We start from the raw sequence: 25,565 nt of genomic DNA, 5'->3' as shown, positions 1-25,565 counted from the left end.
AACTACTCTTACAACAGATACTGTATATTAATTGCTTTGAATTTTATTAAAAATCGAATTACAGTTCTGCATCCTGTTTGCAACCTCATTCAAATTCAGCAATTGAATTGGAATTTAAAAGGGATTCTTAATTCTCTTCTGAATGGTGCACAAACCTAGTACATAAGAATATATTTTTTGTTTGCATGTCTGTGTTTGTGCTGTATAGTGGGAATATTGTGCTATCGCTGTAAGGTATTGGAGAGTCTCCAGGGAATTTCCTTTAAAGGCAGATGGGTTTTTCATGTTGAAATAAATCATGACATCTATATATGATCCACTACAGTGCAGTTCGATGGATGGTTCATTCCACTGCCATCCTCTGATTGTGGATTTCATCTATGTCCTGTCTTCCTTAATGTTCTGCTGCATGTATCCACTCTCAGCCTTTATTGCCTCATATACTATGTTTTCAGTAATGCTGAAATACACCAACAGAGTTTATCTCCAATTTCATCTTTATCTCCACCTTTGTCCATTGGTCTCCTTGCTTTTCCCCTCCCTTTTCTCTACCCGACACAGTACCAAAAGTTATCAAAAATTTGTGAAATGAATTAAAACGACCATGATCTTCATAGGCCCAACAATATGCATAATTATTAACAGTATTAACTCATTTGAATTCACTGCACAATACAAACTGCGGTTGGTTCAAGACAAGTTAAGCTCATTCGAGAGCCATTGTTATATAATGTTGATTATCACACAAATTAATTTCGACTTGCCCCTCCTTTTCAAAAACCAAAAATCTGGGTTACAGTCCGTCCTTACTTACAATGAAAGTGAATGGAGCCAAACTATAAACTAATAAAAATACTTGTCTTTTCAAAAGTGTACAAACAAGACCTAAACAAGATGTGTGTTAAAATGATTTTAGTGTGAAAAAATGGTTCACTGACCTTCTCGTTATATCCAATTTTATAACTTTGTTGCTCTGACGACGTAATGCCATAAACCCTAAAACCATAAAATGATTGTAAAAAATGTCAATTTAAACAACTTTACAGTAGAAGAATTAATTTAAGTGCTTTTATAAAATTATAAGTTTCACATTTCTGCCTTTCAGGGACTAAAAACTGAAAATGGAAAATGAACAAAATTTTTTGCAGAACAAAACCGTAAATGGGAACAAAATCCCTTTCAATTGTTCCAGAGTGAAAACATTATTTTAAATGCTGGTAACCGGTTAATAACCGGTAAATTTTTTTCCAATAATTTTTTCATGAAACCAAAGGGTTTATCACAGTACATGTTTGGAATTACACCACTTACTTTTGCCTGAAAATATTAGGCTTCACTCTTTTTAATAGAACATAAGCATGCAATTTGATTCTGAAGAACACTGCTAGTTTAAAAGCCAATGTTAATTTTTTTTATTTTATTTTATTTTTTTTTTACCATTCAGCTTGCAAAAGGTGAAGTTTAGTATGATTTCTATCCTGAAAATTCCCCACATGGGAAAAAATTTAATCACTTATTGTCACTTCTTTTTCCAAAACAGGTGCCTTGTTTCTCTTGTGGGATCTGGTAACACTGCAACTGATATATCATCCACCCTTAGCACAGAGTACTGTCATTTTAAAAATAATGTTATTAACCGTTATTTATATCGTTCAAACCAGTTACCATTTTGAAAGAAGGCGGCCGAACGCTGGAACCGGAATGGAAAAAAATACTGTTTGTGCTCAAAACAAACTGAAAAAAATAAAATAAAAATGTATATATATATATATATATATATATATATACATATTAGTTTTTAGTCCCTTCTGCCTTTAAATCCTCCAAACATTGGCCCCATTCAATTCCATTGTAAGTGCCTCACTGCAACTTTGATTTTTGCTTTTTTAAAGAAAATGACGGACGAGTCAAAATAAAGTTTTTGTGGTAATCAACTGTACATTGTGGAAAGGAGGAGGCGAGAACCGGCTTGATAACATAAATAATATTTTAATAATAAACTGAACCAAAAAGACACACACACAGGTGTCGGGCAGCTGCCCGTAACTCACTCTCTGTCGCACTGCCATCTCCGGTCGCCTTCATCCCTCTCGGGCATCATCAGCCTAATTAGGGGCCGGGTGTGTGGAATCACGACCCGGCCCCGCCCTCTGCCCTGCCACATTAACATTATGCCACAAATGATTTGTATTTAACTTGTATTGAACCTGGAATATTCCTTTAAATATAGTGATGCAGTTACTTTAAACAAAAATTGAAATTAAAGTTAGGTCATTTCTTTCTTTTTGTTATGTTAGAGTAGATTTGTTCATGGTTTTCGAGGATGAGGGCATGTCTTGGAATTTTGCATCTACCTAATTTAAATATCTTCAACCAAGTGACAAATGAATGAGCACCAAATGTCCAGAGATTTGGATGCCCGTCCTTTTACGTCAACACCAAAATATATGGGAAGTGTTTCCCCTCCCTTTTAAAAGTTGATAAGCCTATTTATTTTGCTATCCTAACTATGCATGATTATATGGTTCATTTCATTTTATTATTTTCATTTAGTATTGTTTTTGTTTTTTTTGCTACCAATAGCCCTATCAGAACAGACCTGCAACCCATTTTTGGGTCACGACCCACCAGTTAAGACCCACTGCTGTAGACACATTTAATTCTGCTCAAGTGTGTTTTAATACTTTCCTTCCCTCTGTTTATACATATTTCATAGGAAACCTTTCTGCACTTGGGAACAAATTGCTCTGCAAAACCAGTGCAGAGTGTTACTGAAAAGCTTGCTTTTTACAGAGGAATGTGTCATAGTGCAAGCAAAATGTGTTACATTAGAAGTTAAAAGAGCATCAGTGAGTAAGAAAATGTGTGGGAGAGTGGATGGATAGCCTGTGCATTAATGAATAGATGGATATTCAGAGCAATTCATTCTTGTAAATAGTCGGGTTCATGGATGTATGAATGGACAAATGTCTGAATACACATTTTTCTCTTGCTGCTACCTCTCATTTTTTAGACCGAGCTAATGCAACACTGCTTTGCCCTGGGAGTGCACTAAACAGTCTCTCTCTGCTCTGATGCTTCTGTTTCTTGCATTATAGAGAAAGTTTGAGTCACTGGACCAAGGAAATTCTCTGTGTTATCTGCAACTTGGGTTGGATCAATTTTGAGCTGAAGCTCCTAGAGCCTTGCAAACAAGGTTATTGCTTGCCTTAGCTTAGCTAGAGCATAAAATCTCTCAGGGGCGTCATGCAACTTTTTTATTTTTTTATTTTTATTTTTATTTTTAAGGGGGCACCAGTGGCAGTCCTGGCTCACCTGGTGCCCTGGGAGAAATAAGATGTGACCAAAGAAAAAATACGTTAAAGTAACATAATAGTTATGTATGAAAGTGTGAGTTGTTTAGTGTTGTGGTAGACTGTTCAATTAGTATGCAAGGAAACCAAGGTTTAAATCCCAACCTGACAATTTAGAAAAAAACAAAAAAACCAGCAGAATTGCACTTTAACTTGACAACCAATGATCTTGAAGAACTTCATTAACAAATTAAATGAAAAGAGTCTAGACATATTTCTCAGTTAGTAAACATTGCATGAGAACTTGCATTGTTTTTAGTACTAAACAATGCAAGTTCTCGTGTGAATGTGTGTGCCACTGTGAACGAGATTCTGTCATGTTTCTCTCATAAGTATCTATTCTCCATTTCTCTCTCTCTCTTTTTTTTTTTTTGCCTCTCGATCATTCCTCTTCTAAAATGTCAATATGTCGGCAGCGCAGAGGTTGTATTGATAGAGTAGCTGACAGAGACCAATGTTAAGCAGCTGTGTAAATGAATAAGACAGAGCACCCTGTCAGACAGCAAACACGTCTTTATGAGAAAGTTTTTACATGCTAATCATAAATGCAAGATGTGTACTCTTATACATATTGAATGACAAACACACAGTATGTCCTCTTCTTCCGCAAAACACAAATACTGCTTGTTCAAGAGCCATTCTCTTTTCTAGAATAATTTATCCACTTTACAGCCAACTCTTCTGGATGCAAATCCACATTGCTGGTAATTTTGTTAATTAAATCCTAGGCTGTGTCTTGAAGGCAGACTGTGAGCATCATGACATTATGAAAAAAGGCATGAGCTCCGTATCTAATGTGTTTAAGTCACATAAAGCCATTTGGCATAATGAGGAAGCAACCCACAGCTAATCAGAGCTAATCAATTGGATTGAAATGCTCCTCAAAATGTGATTGAAATTCCTATTGAGAACATTATGCTTGTAATGTAACTGTGACCGATTTGAATTATGAAACCTTTGATCTATTCTGCTGTCTATTTCTACTGTTTCTTCATTTTCTTTCATCTCATTCATTTATTAGCAGTGGTTGCTACAGTTGAAGTCAGAAGTTTACATACACTTAGGCTGAAGTCATTAAAACTCATTTTTTAACCTTTCCACAGATTTCATATTAGCAAACTATAGTTTTGGCAAGTCGTTTAGGACATCTACTTCGTGCATGACATGAGTACTTTTTCCAACAATTGTTTACAGACAGATTGTTTCACTTTTATTTGACTATATCACAATTCCAGTGGGTCAGAAGTTTACATACACTAAGTTAACTTTGCCTTTAAGCAGCTTGGAAAATTCCAGAAAATGATGACAAACCTAAAGACAATTAGCTTCTGATAGGAGGTGTACTGAATTGGAGGTGTGCCTGTGGATGTATTTTAAGGCCCTCCTTCAAACTCAGTGCCTCTTTGCTTGACATCATGGGAAAATCAAAAGAAATCAGCCAAGACCTCAGAAAATAAATTGTGGACCTCCACAAGTCTGGTTCATCCTTGGGAGAAATTTCCAAATGGCTGAAGATACCACGTTCATCTGTACAAACAATAGTACGCAAGTATAAACACCATGGGACCACGCAGCCATCATACCGTTCAGGAAGGAGACGCATTCTGTCTCCTAGAGATGAACGTAGTTTGGTGCGAAAAGTGCAAATCAATCCCAGAACAACAGCAAAGGACCTTGTGAAGATGCTGTAGGAAACAGGTAGACAACTATCTATATCCACAGTAAAACGAGTCCTATATCAACATAACCTGAAAGGCTGCTCAGCAAGGAAGAAGCCAACGCTCCAAAACCGGCATAAAAAAGTTAGACTACAGTTTGCCAGTGCACATGGGGACAAAGATCTTATTTTCTGGTCTGATGAAACAAAAATTGAACTTTTTGGCCATAATGACCATCGTTATGTTTGGAGGAATAAGGGTGAGGCTTGCAAGCCGAAGAACACCATCCCAAACTGAAGCATGGGGGTGGCAGCATCATGTTGTGGGGGTGCTTTGCTGCAGGAGGGACTGGTGCACTTCACAAAATAGATGGCATCATGAGGAAGGAAAATGATGTGGATATATTGAAGCAACATCTCAAGACATCAGCCATAAAGTTAAAGCTCGGTCACAAATGGGTCTTCCAAATGGACAATGACCCCAAGCATACCTCCAAAGCTGTGGCAAAATGGCTCAAGGACAACAAAGTCAAGGTATTGGAGTGGCCATCACAAAGCACTGACCTCAATCTGATAGAACATTTGTGGACAAAAAGCGTGTGCGAGCAGGAGGCCTACAAACCTGACTCAGATACACCAGTTTTGTTTGGAGGAATGGGCCAAAATTCCAGCAACTTATTGTGATAGCTTGTGGAAGGCTCCCCAAAATGTTTGACACAAGTTAAACAATTTAAATATACCAAATACTAACAAATTGTATGTAAACTTCTGACTCACTGGGAATGTGATGAAAGAAATAAAAGCTGAAATAAATCATTCTCTCTACTATTCTGACATTTCACATTCTTAAAATAAAGTAGTGATCCTAACTGACCTAAGACATGGAATGTTTTCTATGATTAAATGTCAGGAATTGTGAAAAACTGAGTTTAAATGTATTTGGCCAAGGTATATGTAAACTTCTGACTTCAACTGTAAGTCAAGCATCACAACAAAGGTTCACAACAGTAATCACCCTCCCGATCTTCAAACCCATACGACTTTCTTTTTTCTGTGGAAGACTAAAGGAGATGATAATCAGCGGAATCGCTTCAGTCACGATCCACTTTCATTGTATGAAAAATGCAATGCAATGAATAGTGGCAGCCTGATGACTGTCGAAAAATGGTCATGCCAACTCCAACGTTGTGGTGCTTCCTTCTAGTTCTTCTCATCTGATATACAGTTATTCTTTAATTTCTGTCCCTTGCAAAAAAAGTAAAAAGTAGTTTTGATATATGTGTGTAACATCCGAGGTTGTTACCCCTCCTATCAACCACCAGAGTGAGCCCTCTCCAGAATACTAACTCTGTACCGTTTCTTCTTGGTGATTTCCTTTTTGAAGTACATAAATACCATGCTGTTCCATTTTGACTTTGCGAAGTATTGCCAGTTTTCCCTGCCTTACCAAGCGTTTTTCCATTGCCATTGCTGATTGTTCTCTTGTTATGACCATTGCATGTTTTCCTGGATTTACTGCCTTTGGATACCCCTTTGTTTTGTTTGCCTTGTTTGACTGTCTTTTTGGTTTATTGGATTATATCGCCTGCTAACAACTACCTCGTTACAATGTGTTGGTAAATAATGATTACCATATTCATATACCATTGTATTTACATGGCACTCCAAACGTGAAAACATGATTGTGGTGAGCAGGGTGGGGCCGAGTGGCGTCCGGGCAGTGCGAGGCCGGGAAGATAAGTGGTGAATAAGTTCCACCTGTGTGCCACACCGGTCTCACATTCCAGTGAGGGGTGGCGGGAGTATTTAAGGAGAGAAGACAGTGGCAGACAAGAGAGAGAGAGACGCACGAGGCTATGTGTGTGTTAAATGTTCGGCTGAAATGCCTATTGTGTTTGAGTGTATTTATGAAGACGCTGGAAAGAATAATGTAGTGTGAATCGGTGTGTTATTGTGTGCGACTGAAAAGTGCAACAATAAATGTCTACGTGTTTTATCAAGCTGGTCCCAGCTTCCTCCTTTCCCGAATTGTTACAATGATATTACCATGGTACTATGTTCAAAACATGGTACTTTTTTGTAAATGGGTTTTTAACATGGTTGTACACTTGATCCTTAGAGTTTGTAAAGATATTAATCAAGGCACATCTTTTACTCTAGCTTGGTGAGGACAAAGCCATTTTATCAAAATCATGTATGTTCACCCAGGAGACAGTAAATTCTCCATGAAAAATATATTTAATCTTGTGAGAGGCGTCAGCTTTCTGATACAGTGCAGAACAAATGTCATTCATCAGATCCTCACAAGCAATGTCTGATTTTAAAGTATTGGCCCATAATCATTATATGCCCTATGAGCACCTGCATGCACATTTGACTAAATGGAAGCAAATGTGAAGCTAGTCAAAGCTGACTAATCAGTACTGTTATTAAATATAATTTAAGAGCAAATTAGAAAATGTACTATAATTTAGAGTATATTAGAGCATAGACTATCATTTGGATAATTACTCTAGTTATATTTCTGTAACACCCATGGAACTTACTTGTCTCGCTTAAATATACATTATTTTGCATCATATTATTGATTTAAAAGCATTCTATAATCAGAAAGAGTCACAAATCGAGTCACTTGTTAATTTCAGCTTGCTTATTTCTCCCTCAATTCCTTTTTTTTTTTGATCATAGTTAAGATTTTTGGCAGCTACATTCTAATATGTTTAAACAGACTGTCTATGAGACCAACCTGGTCTCATAGAATGAATGTTACTCTATATAGATTTTTGCAAACTGACTTGTACGTGCCGCTTTCTACGTTTCGCTGCAGTTTCCTGGTGAAATGAACACTAGAGGCGCTACAACAACTGTGTGATTTAATCATTGTCACACAAATCACGAGTACAATTGCTGATTTTGATTTTATAAAAACTTATTTTTCACTCTATTACTCACCCCCACTATGTTAAGATACCAAAAAACTTTTACTTTAACGCATGATTTGAAAAACAAAATATTTTAACACTTTTATTACAGACCCACCTACATATACACTCTTAATCCAGTGTAAATAGCTTGCTTGGTAGCTCACCTGATTGAGTGTTGGACTTTGGACTTGATGGCCTTTGGACATCCAACCATAGATGTATAAAAGTGAAAGTAGCATAGAAGCAACACAAAATTATGTGCTTGCTTCAATTAATGTGTTTTTCTTTTTTTTTTAGAATTTGCATTTTAAAACACTATCAGTTAGGTGTTGGTTAAGGGTAAGGATGTCTGTTTTGTTAAACTCTCATTTATCTTTTTGGACACTATTGGTCAGGTTAATGATGTACGTTTTACTTATTAAACCTCCATCTAAAATTCACCTTAAAAACCTTGTCTGATTACAACCTCATTTCCCTCAGTTTTGACGCCTCTCACTGGATATTTCAATTGAAAACTGCAGCCAAACGTGTAATGAAGAACGCAATTTCAGTTTTGCAAAAACGTTGCAATGCTCACGTAAATTTTATAAGATCAGACTACTTATTTCCCTACACTTTGTACATGTACAAAACTTTGTATAATCCCCTATCCCATATGTTTTTTTTTCTTTATATAGATTATAGCTGAAGTGTGTAAGGATTAACAAACGGAAATGCAAAAATAATAACTTTTTTCAAACAGGCTTCCCCTGAACATTATTCATATCCTCCATTGGTTGGTCAAACATATAGTCCCGTACCAAACTTATGCCACTGGTTAAGCCAATGTTGCAATGTTTACACTTTTCAGGGGAATGAAATAAGGGATATAATCTGGAACAGAAGAAAATATTTTAACACCGAATAACACCCATCACCTTTAAAATAATCAAAAATAAATGTTGTTATATTATGCAGACTGCAGACTTTTTATTTTGTTTATAATGCACCTTCACTGAATTTTGGTTGTGGATGTTTATACATGATGTTGAACAACGCCTTTAATACTTTAAACTCCAGTTTAAAGTTAAGATGACAATCACATGTTATGCAATGCTGATATACAGAAATCCTAAAGAGCTTTCTTATCCACTGCTGGTGTCTTCATGCTGACTTTCCCTTAGGCTTCTTAGGAACTGCCTGAGGCAAAGAGCAGTCAGACTACATTGAATATCGCATGATCACAACTGAAACTCTCACAAATAGCTAGAAAAGGAAGAATCTAGGTTTGCTTAGTGAAGTGAATTGCTTTTCAAAATAATATGGATCTAGTCCTTCAATTTCCCTCAGTGCCCCTGAATGAATTAACTCTATGTAGTCTGACTGAGAACTCACAAAAACCCAATGTGTAAAGTTATCCATTATCATTCCCATTCAGCTGAATGGCAGAATTTAATAGGTAGTATGTTCACTGACTGATAGTTAATCCTACAATATTGCATGAAGATTGTCTTACTCATGAAAATGCATAAATTATTGTTATATTAGCTACATATGACATATAACATGATATAACTAAAGCAACAAATTGTAAAATTAAAAATTTCTCCTTGTGTTTTGAGTTAGCATGCTAACCAGTTAGCATACAATGCTAACATTTTCCCCTATGAAAATCGAGAGTTCATGGCAAATTTGCCACAAACTTTCCGCAAATTCGCCACTGATTATTTTCACATGCAAATGAGCTTTGTGGCAAACTTGCTGCAAACTGTCCATTGTTGCCAAAGGTTTGCCGGATGTTCACCACCGGCGAAGAGCTGCAAATTTCTGGCAAACATTTGTGGCGTATCAAAAGCTCATTTGCATGTGAAAAGAATGAGCGGCAAATTTGCTGCAAATTTGTGGCAAGAGTGCGGCTAGTTTAGATTTTTGTAAGGGCTATCTTGCATTCCCTTCATTTAATTATCCTACTAAGCTAACATATTCAACTTTAACCCCTTGCAAGAACCATCTCAAGTCAAAGAGTGTTTAGGCTAATTATGTTTTAAAAGAGTTTTTTTTATCTATTGTGAGTATTAATTGTTGCCATTGACCATGCTGAATCCATGTCCCTTGTAGAGTTGGGTCAGTTGCCTTGGGTAAGATCTTGATTATAAATTATATTATAAAATTGAAAATGAAGATGTGAGTTTTTTCCCATTAGCATTCACAGATGAGAGATCTGAGAAGGGTCAGACTAATCACTGCAGCATTAATCTGGTGATAACTGCCCTAATTGGGTCATCTGATGAATCACATTCTCTGTCATCTGATGAATCACATTCTCTTGCTAAAAAAAAGTGGCAGATCCAACTACAGATTTCTTTGACATGTAAAACTAACACTTGTATTCATGTACAGTATGTAAATGCAGAAGAAAATACTGCAGCAATTGTACTGTACATTTGTACACTAAAATAATTCTCTGCCAACACCTAAGGTTCACAGGACTTAAAGGGACAGTTCACCCAAAAATGAAATTCTATCATCAAAAGGATGAGTAAATGATGGCAGAATGTTCAGTTTTGGTTGAACTGTCCCTTTAAAGGTACGTACTGAAATGATTTTAAATGTATTGAAAGTTCCACAGAGCCACAGTGTTTATTCACCTTACAAAAGTCAAACCACAAATGGCTAATTATAAATAAATTAATAAAATATATGTTGCACTTCACCTTTGATGAACTTCAGTAGCTCTGAATCTTACAGTTTTTCATCTGTCCTCTTACAGGTGGCCAATCTCCTGCGTCTTTTCCAGATACCACAGATCAGCTATGCCTCTACCAGTGCCAAACTGAGCGACAAATCCCGTTATGATTACTTTGCCCGAACTGTGCCCCCTGACTTCTACCAAGCCAAAGCCATGGCTGAGATTCTGCGCTATTTCAACTGGACATATGTCTCCACTGTTGCCTCTGAAGGTGATTATGGTGAGACGGGTATTGATGCATTTCAGCAGGAGGCCCGGGCCTTGCAAATCTGTATTGCCACATCTGCCAAAGTCAGTCGCTCCATGGACCGCTACAGTTACGAAGGAGTAATCCGATCTCTGTTGCAGAAGTCCAATGCAAAAGTAGTGATCCTGTTTACCAGAAGTGAAGATGCCAGGGAGCTCCTGGTTGCGGCGAAGCGCATGAATGTTTCCTTCATTTGGGTGGCCAGTGATGGCTGGGGTGCACAGGAGAGTGTGGTGAGAGGGAGTGAGAATGTGGCGGACGGAGCTTTTACCATTGAGCTTGCGTCCTATACAGTCCCTGACTTTTCAGCGTATTTCACAAGCCTCAATCCTTACAACAACACCCGGAACCCCTGGTTCAGAGAGTTCTGGGAGCATAATTTTCAGTGCAGCCTGCATGATATTAACTGTGGGAAGCATTCTCTCAGAGATGGCAAATTCGAGCAGGAGTCCAAGATTATGTTCGTGGTGAATGCTGTCTATGCGATGGCCCATGCCTTGCACAACATGAGACAAGCAGTGTGTTCAAATACCACAAAACTCTGCAGTGCCATGAAACCAGTAAATGGAAAAAAGTTGTACAAGGACTACATCTTGAGGACAAAATTTGATGGTGAGTAATATATTTAGTAGCATAATACTGCATAATATACTGTAGATTTGCTTGATATAAACTAATTAAAGGAATGATTATTTATGCCCCCTTGTATTGTTCCAAACCTGCATGACTCTCTTTTTCAGTCACGGAACACAAAAGGAGATGTTTTGCAGAATTTTCACACTTCTCTTTTCCGTACAATGAAAGGATATTAACCAGGGCTGTCAAACTACAGAGGCCAAAAAAAGTACAGTAAAAATAGTCCATACAACTTGTGTGCTCAACATGGTCTTGTAGAAGAAACATGTTACTATAGACTACCTGCATTTTTTAAAATGATTTTTACTTGGCTCGTTCTACGTATTATGGCAGTTTCTTGTTGAAATAAACAATATAGTGCTGTCAACAAAATTAGATTTTTTTTTTTTTCACTTAAATATTTTCAATAATCTAATTATTTTCCAATTTTAAAGACATTATATCAGGTAGCGGTAAAAATTCTCAAGACATCTGAGTTTTAAACTGACATTGTCTCCTACATTCACAAGAGGGTGCAACAAATCAATAAACCAAACAGCCCCGTGTTACAGCGATTGTTTATTGCAAAGAACATATCTGGCTGTTAACAAATGTGTGTAAAATGGTAAAGTCTAAATAATTTGACAATTTATATTCTCAAATATTAAGTAAAAAATTTAAACAAGAAATCAAAGGCTTCAAAAGACAGTTCTTTGTTAACTTAGTGTTGCACAATAGTCTATAGTATACCAGTGCTTTAGTACAACCACGGACTCAAGCTTTATAATACCGGTGGTACCAACGTGTTTTTCATTAAACATAGTTGTATGTGCATACCTAATGCTTAAGCAATGAGACGCTGATAAGAGAGCAAGGCATAGTCAAGACACAACCGCCAAAGGGGGTCTCTGGGGGCTCCGAATGCGTCTGTCTTTTTCTATGTAATCATGCACTAGGACAGACGTTTTTGACTGGTATGCCATGCCTCGTGTTTTTTCAGCGTCTCATGCAGTAACAATGCATTTTTTTTCAGACTGTAAATTTAAAAGGAAATTTAACCTTTAAACGTGCCTCAAGACACCCACGCTCCATTTTAATCATTACACTGCATCTGTTTTAGCCCAAGAATGTAAGTCATCATCATCAGTTCTTGGCACACATCCAAAATCAAATGCTCATTTCAACATTCAAATGTGCATTTTTATCTTAAATTCAAAGAATATTTGAATTTCGAATTTTAATTTGAACACTAGAGGTGCTACAAAAATGACTTTATTCCCTTTCACAAATCATGAGAAAAACTGTAGATTTTCAGTTCAGACATTTTCAGATTTTCGCCCTGTTCCTTACACGATGCTATCTTTTGACATAAAACACTTTGGCTGGGTTTCCCGATAAAGTTGCAACTTAAGCTTCTTAACTAACGTTGCTCGTTCTTTTACGATGGAGTAATGCCTGTTTCCCAAACCAGCATGTAGTTTGCTCGTTATAAAGTTGAACTTAAGTGCTTCGTTATGGGACCTGTCCAGTCCAAATTGGTGCTGATCACCTTGGACAGTATGTCCAGGAGATTGTCTTCTCAACTTGGAAATAATATGGAAATACTAACAAATATGGAAGTTGTTTGTAACCCTGTCGAGGCGCCGAAATGTATTAACTATTACAGAATTTAATTAAAAAATAATGATGGCTTTAGTAAGATGGAGTTTCAGGTGTAGTGATGCTCAATCATAGAGATTAATGAAAGTGACGCAATAAATGCATATAACATGAATGTACGCGATGTGAATCATAAGGGGCTCTCACGTAGCCTAAAGCTTTTTCCTTTGGCTGGAAACTGAACACATGCACACAGAACAGGTTTAAAATGACGGGAATCAGTACTGAACTACTCATAGACCTGTCTGTCTAAATATTAATAAATCATCTGGTTAGAGTGCGAGGTAATGTGTAGGCTACTGTAGCCTTACTGCCATTTTGCACCATGCAATTTGTTACTGCTTTGTAAAAAGACTATAGGCAAGCCAATTTGAAACATCCAGTGGAGGAAGGAGGAAGAGGAGGTGGAAGAGAGAGATGAATCTCTCATTGCACACTCTCACTTTAAAATCCTTTGATAACCAAATTGTAATTATTTATTAGGTATATTTATTTAAATTTTAAACTGTGTGGTCACATTACTCATGTATGTCTTCTTAAACAATCTGTTTAATAAGAACATATCGTCTTTCTATTGGCATTACAATTATGCTTATCAAATAAGGCTAATATAATGTTACTGTATCCTGTATTATGTATCTTGTAATTTAGCATAAGTCACATTCACAGACTGCGAAGACTGCCTATTGATTTCATAGTGATTTTTTTCAGCACTTTTTTATACTCTGAAATAGTTTCCAATGATCAAAATATGTTAATACAATTTGTTAAATGTCCCATTCTCTTTGATAAGCTGTGAAAGATGCCAGAAAGATACGTTTAAGTTGCACTTACTGGACTTAAGAGTGGTTCAAATCTCTCGTTAATTTATGAACGTTTTTACGAACTAACGATGCTTTTGGGAAACACGACTTAGAGATTACGTACTATTGTGCGACTAACGTTCAACTTAGTGCTTCGGGAAACCCAGCCTTTTACTATAGTGCATGACTTGTACGACAAAACTTTTTAATCGATAAATACATTAATACGTTTTTATAAGGTACAAATAACATTCATAAGTCTTGAAGAGCATGAAAGTCTACTTGTGAGCCAAAAGTGTCCTAGAAACACCACAAAATGGTAAAAGAAGGGATGCTTCAGCAATAATGTTGTTTATTTTAGATTTACTTTTTATGAAACTATCGGTTTAGGTTTAAGGTTTAGGGTAGGGGGGTAGGTTTTGTTGATGTAAAACTGGATAGAGGTTTAACCTTAAAAACATCATTTTTTTTTATAGAAAATAGTAAATCGTAAATCGATAGTAAATCGTTTTTAGAGCCACTCAGTGGACATTGCAACAGTGGGATACGTGTAAGGACCCACGCAATGTACAGGTGCATCTCAATAAATTAGAATGTCGTGGAAAAGTTCATTTATTTCAGTAATTCAACTCAAATTGTGAAACTCGTGTATTAAATAAATTCAGTGCACACAGACTGAAGTAGTTTAAGTCTTTGGTTCTTTTAATTGTGATGATTTTGGCTCACATTTAACAAAAACCCACCAATTCACTATCTCAAAAAATTAGAATACATCATAAGACCAATAAAAAAAACATTTTTAGTGAATTGTTGGCCTTCTGGAAAGTATGTTCATTTACTGTATATGTACTCAATACTTTGTAGGGGCTCCTTTTGCTTTAATTACTGCCTCAATTTGGCGTGGCATGGAGGTGATCAGTTTGTGGCACTGCTGAGGTGGTATGGAAGCCCAGGTTTCTTTGACAGTGGCCTTCAGCTCATCTGCATTTTTTGGTCTCGTTTCTCATTTTCCTCTTGACAATACCCCATAGATTCTCTGTGGGGTTCAGGTCTGGTGAGTTTGCTGGCCAGTCAAGCACACCAACACCATGGTCATTTAACCAACTTTTGGTGCTTTTGGCAGTGTGGGCAGGTGCCAAATCCTGCTGGAAAATGAAATCAGCATCTTTAAAAAGCTGGTCAGCAGAAGGAAGCCTGAAGTGCTCCAAAATTTCTTGGTAAACGGGTGCAGTGACTTTGGTTTTCAAAAAACACAATGGACCAACACCAGCAGATGACATTGCACCCCAAATCATCACAGACTGTGGAAACTTAACACTGGACTTCAAGCAACTTGGGCTGTGAGCTTCTTCACCCTTCCTCCAGACTCTAGGACCTTGGTTTCCAAATGAAAACTTGCTCTCATCTGAAAAGAGGACTTTGGACCACTGGGCAACAGTCCAGTTCTTCTTCTCCTTAGCCCAGGTAAGACGCCTCTGACGTTGTCTGTGGTTCAGGAGTGGCTTAACAAGAGGAATACGACAACTGTAGCCAAATTCCTTGACACGTCTGTGTGTGGTGGCTCTTGATGCCTTGACCCCAGCCTCAGTCCATTCCTTGTGAAGTTCACCCAAATTCTTGAATCGATTTTGCTTGACAATCCTCATAAGGCTGCGGTTCTCTCGGTTGGTTGTGCATCTTTTTCTTCCACACTTTTTCCTTCCACTCAACTTTCTGCTAACATGCTTGGATACAGCACTCTGTGAACAGCCAGCTTCTTTGGCAATGAATGTTTGTGGCTTACCCTCCTTGTGAAGGGTGTCAATGATTGTCTTCTGGAAAACTGTCAGATCAGCAGTCTTCCCCATGATTGTGTAGCCTAGTGAACCAAACTGAGAGACCATTTTGAAGGCTCAGGAAACCTTTCCAGGTGTTTTGAGTTGATTAGCTGATTGGCATGTCATCATATTCTAATTTTTTGAGATAGTGAATTGGTGGGTTTTTGTTAAATGTGAGCCAAAATCGTCACAATTAAAAGAACCAAAGACTTAAACTACTTCAGTCTGTGTGCATTGAATTTATTTAATACACGAGTTTCACAATTTGAGTTGATTTACTGAAATAAATGAACTTTTCCACGACATTCTAATTTATTGAGATGCACCTGTATATATATATATAAAAATGTTTTTCTTTTTAAATGTTGCCACAGTAATATCATTGTAATGAGATCATGCTCCGTGTTGTTTATTCTAAGTATTCTGAAGCCAGACAATAGCTTTGGGTGAGGAACAGATCAAAATTTAAGCTGGTATTCACTGAAAAACTTGCCCTCCGCTGCAACACTCAAATGTCATTTGCACTTGCAAATATTAAAACTTGGTACATGAAGACGCATCACGTCAAGTTTGACATCAGTAATGTCAAATTCCATTGCTTCTCATGTGTTTCAGAACATACCATAATGCGACCAGTTTTAAAAATGACATTCTGCTAAACTTCTCCTTTCTCAAAGAAGGAAGAAAGAAAGTCATATGGGTTTGGAACATGACGGTGAGTAAATAGTGACATAATTTTAATTTTGGGGTTTTCCTATTCCTTCAAACAGTTTTGAACTCTACCATCTCATGCTATTAAAAGTGTGTCACCATCTCCAAAGGGAATGGGGTTTGGTAATACAGCAAAGTCTGTATGTATCTGCCAATATTTCTTATTTGTTGTGCCACAATCCACAGAATTAATTTGTCATTCCAAATATTTGAATGTCATTATAATTTTACACTGGAACTTACAAATTTGCTAAAAACTAGTTTTTATGATTATACTTATGTTACTTACTCATCACATAAGGCCAATACATACTTGCCAACACTCCAGAGTTTACCGGGTTTCTCCCAATTTTCCACCCCTCCTCCTGCTGTACTCTTTTTCTCCCGATAAACTCACGATTTTCTGCATCCACACTTTGCTCATACGGGATCGTCCTTATTTAAATACGAAATGATGCATCCCATATCGAATCAATACGGGACGCGATTTGTCCCGTAAGCTGGTCAGATGGTGTCATGGCGAAATTGTTCCAGATTGTTAATTTAACAATTATATAAGTAATTGTGTCATCTGAAAAGTCCACACATTGTGCTGAAACGTGCTAAAACTGGAAAGGATGTGGTAAGGGACTGAATTAGGGGTCGACCGGCCTGGCCGATACTCGGGTCCGATATTCATACTTTATCTAATTATCGGAATCGTTATTTTGTCTGATCTGAACCTGTAAATTTTCAAATGCTGTTTAAAATAACTGTTGGCTCTGATGCCACCGTCAGTGACCGCTTCTCTCTGAAAGATTACTTATTGTTGTCTGGTCCAATGTCCCGCCCACAGTATTATCGGATTGGTTATGTGTCACAAGTAAATGGCCAATCAACACTGTACTCCGTATAGGGCTGTTCGATTCCAGAAATTTTGGAATCGATTCCAAGAGTCGATTCCAAACTAATTTTTTCGATTCTGAAAAAAAAAAATATTCTTTGCACTATTTATATCAGCATGAACAACATTTACTATTAATAGGTCCATTTTAAAATTAAATGAGGGAATACATAGGGGGCCTACGATGCTTCAATCCCATGAGATAAATTTGAGGGAAGTTTGAGTAGATGCTGCTGTATTTCGAGGAACTACCGCAAATCATCTTCCTAAAAGCACCATTTTAAATATGTTGAAATTGTCTGTTACCAGGGCCATTGCAAGTAATTCTGGGGCACCTGACTATATATTGCTCTGGGCCCCTTACCTATTAAAATAATAAAATTTTGAATTTGTCGTGGGCCCCCCTGGAACTTTGGGCCCCTAGAATCGTTACCACCTTTCACCCCACTAGCTATGTCTGTTACCACTCATGAGTTCTTGTTTAGCAAGAGGTTTAAATTATAATGTACAATAATTGTCCACTACCTTTTGTACACTGAATAAAATGTCCAAACAATACACTTCAGTTTTATTTAACAATCCAGGTTGTTGTGGTTTATTTCATACAATATAAAAAAATAAAAAAATAAAAAAATAAATATATGTATGTATATATATATATATATATATATATATATATATATATATATATATATATATATATTATAGCGTGTATTTAAAATTTTTGTCTTTGAATTTGATTTCATAAAATTATTTTAATGTAAAATGGTGTAAAATGTAGGCTAGTTAATATATGTATTAAATCAGCAGACAATTTTCAGATATTGTACTCAAAGGGAAAATGGCACATATATTAGTGTTCCTCGTGCCACATAGTTTAAGAATTTGTAGATTTTCTAATCTGGGACAGCTCGCGCTGAAATCTGGGACGCCATTGTAATCTGTAACACATTGCATTTAAGAATCGATTTACAGATGGATAAGAAAATTCATTTGTTCTATGCATGGAATTAAAAAAATGTGCCATGTTATATTTGATGTCAGTGTGACTAAAAGCTATTTCTTTGACTTAGCTATCTAGGTAGCTATTTAGCTAAATCGTAAAATAGCTAACTGGCAAATCATGACAAGGTTTTGAATCCTGATCTTAAAACAAATAATATTGCTGCATTATAAGCCCAAAAATTGAACAAAAATACATATAGGGCATTTAAATTTCCTAGTACATATTTTCTCAATTGAATAACGTAGTATATATGACTGTCCCACAATAGTCAAAACATGCTGTCCCACTTTTGAAACCTTTTCTAAAGTGGGACGACAAAGATTGCTTCAAATAGAAAATACTTTAACACATTTTCACAATATTATTGCATCATTTGATGTACAAATACATCAGAAACATAATTTGATAACAATTTATTTGTAACAGATTTATATCCTTAACATTAATTTTGTCTAAACCCTATGTCACTGACATTTGAGTGGACTTCACAAGGGGTACTTCCTGTTTGACTATTTTCCCGCCCACATTTATGACATCACTTCCGCAAAGTCACGTGATTTCAATTACTTGACACCCCTGCTTTTGGCATGTTAATTGAGCAACACGTTCTCACTCCTAAGGCCTCAAAAACTGACGTGTCAAAACTGACGCTTAGGGAATGAGAACGGGTTGTAATTGACTATAAGTTTAATCCAATTAAAATACTGGCAGACTATACTGGAAAGCAAATATGTTGAAGGGCTTGTGTGATTGCTTCATACAGATGAACAAACGGAATGGATATAAAGATGCTTACGAACTACAAAAGACTCAAGATGCAGTCATTTGTAGGACTTTTGTAAACTGTTTTAGTGCTGTTAGACTTGAAATATGTAGTAGTTCAGTGGTCGAGGAAATAAACGCAGTCCAAAAATACCAACCGGTTTCCCCGAAAGGAATCAACTCCAGCTTTGGAGTCGATTCTAACATTTCGATTCGATTCTCGATTCCCAATGCCTCAGAATCGAGGAGTCGATTCTTTTCGGAATTGATTCCCAGCCCTAACTCCGTATTTGTAGGGGAGAGGTGGTAAAGAGGAAAGCAGTGAGAGAACAATGCACCAGAGATGACAAGCTGTTTTCAAAGGTAAGAATGCAGATACTGAAGTTGCAAAAAACATCACAATACTCTATGCCAGTGGTCACCAGTTAGCGCCGGTGTTGTGCCGAAATTGGTGACCTAGAGAAATCTGTGACTAGTGGTCGCTGTTCATCAAACTTTGGCGCGAGAACGCGCTTGGCGCACGTGCACGTTATCGTGAGCACGCCTGGAGAGTCTGTTGACAATGCTGCGAAGAAACAGCCGTGTCGAGTGAGCGATGCTGTAAAAACAGGTTCATTTACAAGCTGTCCATGCTCTATTCTCATATTTTTTTCTGTTTGTGTTTTGCTTTTGTGAATGTTATTTATGCATAAAATACATTAATAAAACGATGTGTAGTCCAGTGTTAATTGTTCTTTTTATTTTGTGTGTGTGTGTTTACCATTGTGGTGGTTATTTATGTATAAAGTATATTTATAAAAGTATAATAATAATTCTTATCAGTATTATTATTACTATTATTTATAATAATACTTTTTTTATTATTATTATTTTCACAAAATTGTTGTCTAAACTCTAAAAAGCATTTTAATGTTAAAGACTTTAATGTCCTCAAAATTTATTCTGGTGATGTCTAAACTCTTCTGTTTTATTCCCTAAAAAGCATTTTGGTCTGATGTAAACAGCTACAGAGACACAGCAGGGTCACCAAATCTGACAAGGCAACATTAGATGTATACATTAAAGGTTACTCAAATGAGATGACTCTGTGTAAGTTGTTGTAAAGTCGCACATTTAGTAGATTATTTAAAGAAATAGAATAAATATAAATTTAAGAACAAATTTCAGTTTAAATAAATAAATGTTTTATACACTCACCGGACACTTTATTAGGTACACCTGTACATCTACTTATTCATGCGATTATCTAATCAGCCAATCGTGTGGCAGCAGTGTAATGTATAAAATCATGCAACCATCAGAATGGGGAAAAAAATGTGATCTCAGTGATTTCGACCATTGGTGCCAGACGGGCTGGTTTGACTATTTCTGTAACTGCTGATCTCCTGGGATTTTCACGCACAACAGTCTCTAGAGTGTAAAGAGAATAGTGTGCGAAAAACAAAAAACAACCAGTGAGCGGCAGTTCTGTGGACGAAAATGCCTTGTTGATGAGAGAGGTCAACAGAGATGGCCAGACTGGTTAGAGCTGACAGAAAGGCTACAGTAACTCAGATAACCACTCTGTACAATTGTAGTGAGCAGAAAAGCATCCAAAAAGCACAACATGTCGAACCTTGAGGCAGATGGGCAACAAAAATGGAAGACCATGTCGGGTTCCAATTCTGTCAAGCCAAGAACAGAAAGTTGAGGCTGCAGTGGGCCTACCGTTTGTGTACCTCAGCAGAAATCCAGATTTGTCCGACCAGGCGTTGTTTTTCCATTCATCTACTGTCCAGTTTTGGTGAGCCAGTGCCCACTGCAGCCTCAGTTTCTTGTTCTAAGCTGACAGTAATGGTACCCGGAGGGGTCTCCACCTCAGTGTTCGACATGTTGTATGGTCAGAAATGCTTTTCTGCATAGAACTGTTGTAACGTGTGGTTATTTGGGTTACTGTCACCTTCTTGTCAGCTTGGACCTGTCTGGCCATTCTCCTCTGACCTCTGTCATTAACAAGCCGTTTTCGTCCACAGAACTGCCACTCGCTGGATGTTTTTTGTTTTTGCACCATTCTCTATACACTCTAAAGACTGTTGTGTGTGAAAATCCCAGGAGATCAGCAGTTAACAGAAATAGTCAAACCAGCCCGTCTGGCACCAACAATCATCCATGCGATTATCTAATCACCAGTGCATAAAATCATGCAGATATGGGTCAGGAGCTTAAGTTAATGTTCACATCAACCATCAGAATGGGGAAAAAATGTGATGGACTGTGGCATGATTGTTGGTGCCAGATGGGCTGGTTTGAGTATTTCTGTAACTGCTGATCTCTTGGGATTTTCACGCACAACAGTCTCTAGAATTTACTCCGAATGGTGCCAAAAACAGAAAACATCCAGTGAGTGGCAGTTCTGTGGACAGAAATGCCTTGTTGCAGAGAGAGGTCATCAGAGAATGGCCAGACTGGTTCGACCTGACAAAGTCTACAGTAACTCAGATAACCGCTTTGTACAATTGTTGTGATAAGAATAGCATCTTGGCGGGTTGGCAATTAAGGTCACAGTTATAAAAACTTAGGACACAAAAGAGACCTTTCTACTGACTCTGAAAAGCACCAATAGAAAGATGCCCAGGGTCCCTGCTCATCTGCGTGAACGTGCCTTAAGCATGCTGCATGGAGGCATGAGGACTGCAGATGTGGCCAGGACAATAAATTGCAATGTCCGTACTGTGGGATGCTTAAGACAGTGCTACAGGGAGACAGGAAGGACAGCTGATCATCCTGGCAGTGGCAGACCACATGTAACAACACCTGCACAGGATCGGTACATCCGAATATCACACCTGCGGGACAGGTACAGGATGGCAACAACAACTGCCCGGGTTACACCAGGAATGCACAATCCCTCCATCAGTGCTCAGACTGTCCGCAATAGGTTGAGAGAGACTAGACTCAGGGCTTGTAGGCCTGTTGTAAGGCAGGTCCTTACCAGACATCACTGGCAACAGCGTCGCCTATGGTCACAAACCCTACTTTGCTGGACCAGACAGGACTGGCAAAAAGTGCTCTTCACAGATGAGTTGCGGTTTTGTCTCACCAGGTGTGATGGTCGGATGGACGTTTATCATCGAAGGAATGAGCATTTCACTGAGGCTTGTACTCTGAAGCGGGATCAATTTGGGGGTGGAGGGTCCATCATGGTCTGGGGCGGTGTGTCACAGCATCATCGGACTGAGCTTGTTGTCATTGCAGGCAATCTCAATGCTGTGCATTACAGGGAAGACATCCTCCTCCCTGATGTGGTACCCTTCCTGCAGGCTCATCCTGACATGACCCTCCAGCATGACAATGCCACCAGCCATACTGCTCATTCTGTGTGTGATTTCCTGCAAGACAGGAATGTCAGTGTTCTGCCATGGCCAGCGAAGAGCCCGGATCTCAATCCCATTGAGCACGTCTGGGACCTGTTGGATCGGAGGGTGAGGGCTAGGGCCATTCCCCCCAGAAATGTCCGGGAACTTGCATGTGCCTTGGTGGAAGAGTGGGGTAACATCTCACAGCAAGAACTGGCAAATCTGGTGCAGTTCATGAGGAGGAGATGCACTGCAGTACTTAATGCAGCTGGTGGCCACACCAGATACTGACTGTTACTTCTGATTTGCCCCCATGTTAAATTTGCTGAAAATAAAAGCAGTTGAAAGTGAGAGGACGTTTATTTTTTTGCAGAGTTTATATATATGTATATATATATATATATATACACACACACACACACACACACAATACTGTACAAAAACATTTGTCTTAAGATGGTTATTTATATTTTCAGCTTTAATGTGTCAATAGAAAATATACATTTTAGACTCCCAAACATTTCTTTTGCAAATAGAATAGAATAGAATAGAATAGAAGAACAGGGAGCCCTGCAACAGATGGCATGGTCCTCTCATGGTCAGTCTGGGATTACAAGAAGAGACAGAAGCAATTGAGACAGTCAAAACTGATAGAAGAACTGTGGCAAATTCTCCAAGAAGCTTGGAACATCCTATCTGCCAACAATCAAGAAAAACTGTATCCAGGTGTACCTAGGAGAATTTATGCTGTTTTGAAGGCAAAGGTGGTCACACCAAATATTGATTTAGCTTTTTTTAATGTTTACTGGAATTTGTATGACATTAATGCATAAATGAAAACTATTTATGGCATTATTTTTGAAGACATCCTCACTATGCAACATTTTTCCCAAGTGCCTAAAAGTTTTGCACAGTACTGTATATATATATATATATATACCGTGCATTTAAAGTCTAGGCCTTCAGTGTGATTCATGCCATTAAGAAAACACAGTTTCACAATAAATAAGACACCCTATGCCTTTGGGCATCATACATTATGTCGCAGCTAACAAGCAATACAAGTTGACATTTTAAAAACACACCCACGCACGAAAGCCAGAAATTTAAACATCACTAAATGCTCAAGCAAGCCTATTTTTAACTGCAGCATGACTGTTTTGTGAAATTAACATCTCCCAAACATTCATAAATTATAATTTTTCACATGAATCTACCAAGGAGGTCTATAATACCTGGAGAAATCTATCTAATAATATCTGCGATTTAAATGTTGCTTACAATAAATTTCATTTCGTCAGGGTACAAGGTTATGCTGCGTTCCATTCAAGTTGGATGTGGGATATTCCTACTTGACATCTCTGATCTCTGACCATAAATGCCCTCCATTCCCCGATATTCGGAAGATGACATTTAAGGAAACAAAACTGCAATGTTCCCGTTAGCTTAGCAGGGGTTTGTCTCTCATTAGAGATGTCTCCTAATAACCCATCTGATAAACAATGCTGCAGCACTACCATTTGTGCTACAGGTGTACGATTATCAAAAGAGATTATAATGTTTTATACACCTGTTTCTGCAGGTGTTTGTTAAACAAGCTTTAATATCATATAATGTAGAAACAAACTCATTTATCGATATTACTTAATAAAGTGAATGTTTATCATTTACTTTGTATATCTCCCTAAGTGTCAACATGTTTGTGTGACATCATGCCCCTGCATCTTGTCGAAATCAGAGTTGAGAATTTCTGCACAAGCCTACAAGTTGTAATTCTGACTTAAAGATGCATTCCATTACACTTTTCCTAGTAGGAAGTTGTAAAATCCGACTTTCAGAGTTGAATGGAACACAGCACTACTTTTCAAAACTAGATCCGACACTGAATGCTCAAGCAGCCTAATTTACACTTATCCTAAAGACCACACCCAAGAACAAATAAATCAATCTGACTGGCTGATGAATCTGACAATCTGACTTTAGTTGCCCATTCATTTGCACTGTTCTGAAGAAATTCTGAAGGCCTGACGGGGTGGAGCTCAAACTCACGCACTGCTTCGGGCATGTGATTTGTGAAACAGTCGTCACGCTTCGCTTGTAAGCATCAAGGAATACATTCTGACTGGATAATCCCTAGACCGGATAGTTTTTCTCTATTTGTTTGTAGATTAATTAAGAGTGGAAAGCAATTAAAAATACAAAGGCAAAAAGGTCAATGAAAGGATGAAAAATATTTATTTATTTGGCATGTTACACCAGCAGAGAAGGCTTTGCTGGCACTGAGAATTCGCCACTGTTTGATATACAGTAGATAACTTGTTCGGGCTTTCAAGAAACAGGAAAATGAACCTGTTTTTACAGCATCGCTCACTCGACGTGGTTGTTTCTCCGCAGCATTGTCAACAGACTCTTCAGGCGCGCTCACAATAATGTGCACATGTGCCAAGTGCGTTCTCACACTAACGTTTGATGAACAGCGAACCTCTGGATTTTTGGACACAACACTGGATTTGTTACATCCGGACCGCGAGACATCATGACAACGGTTGCCCAATGTCACCGTTTTAAAACTTTAGATTAGCAGCTTGACAAAACAAGAGCTATGTACACTGCAAGTGCTCCAGGGCTTAGAGAGCACTGATCTTTCAGCTCTATATCTTTGAATATGTTTCTCTTGCAACAAACACACTTCATTAATGCCCTTTCACGTTCCGCACACATTGTCTCTCTCCCTCGTCCCGCACTGTGGTAAAGTTGGTTTCATATTCACATATTCAGATTTTTTCTCTCAATAACTTTCTAACAGTGGGTGCAAAAAGGATGGTATCAGTAAATTATTAATATTGACAAGTATAGCAATTAGCTACAACGCTATTTTCTTTTGAAGTCAACGTTTTTTAAAAGCTAACAAAAGCATTGATCTCTATGGAGAAACGATCTCTAAGGGACCATCTAAAATTACAGATTATATTTTCTGTCAACCGGCTTCTGAGCTGAACATCTCTGCTCTACTTGGTCTGTTAAGGTTCCATCTTTAAATAAAAAATAAATAAATGTAAAAAACA

General features: G+C 37.7%; 1 protein-coding gene across 3 annotated transcripts in view; it reads left to right on the top strand.

Annotated features, from left to right (window-relative positions):
- Positions 1-25,565, top strand: part of grm2a (glutamate receptor, metabotropic 2a) — a 105,376-nt gene that overhangs the window by 52,478 nt on the left and 27,333 nt on the right. For all 3 annotated transcript variants that reach the window (XM_051711283.1, XM_051711284.1, XM_051711285.1), the window contains exon 3: positions 10,684-11,521. In XM_051711283.1, the coding sequence (XP_051567243.1) occupies positions 10,684-11,521 (838 nt within the window). The remainder of the gene's footprint in view (positions 1-10,683; positions 11,522-25,565) is intronic.

This window comes from Myxocyprinus asiaticus, chromosome 12 (assembly GCF_019703515.2).
Source record: "Myxocyprinus asiaticus isolate MX2 ecotype Aquarium Trade chromosome 12, UBuf_Myxa_2, whole genome shotgun sequence".
NCBI lineage: Eukaryota > Metazoa > Chordata > Actinopteri > Cypriniformes > Catostomidae > Myxocyprinus > Myxocyprinus asiaticus.
Note: the sequence above shows the minus strand (reverse complement) of the source record. Positions and strands in the feature narration are given on the sequence as shown.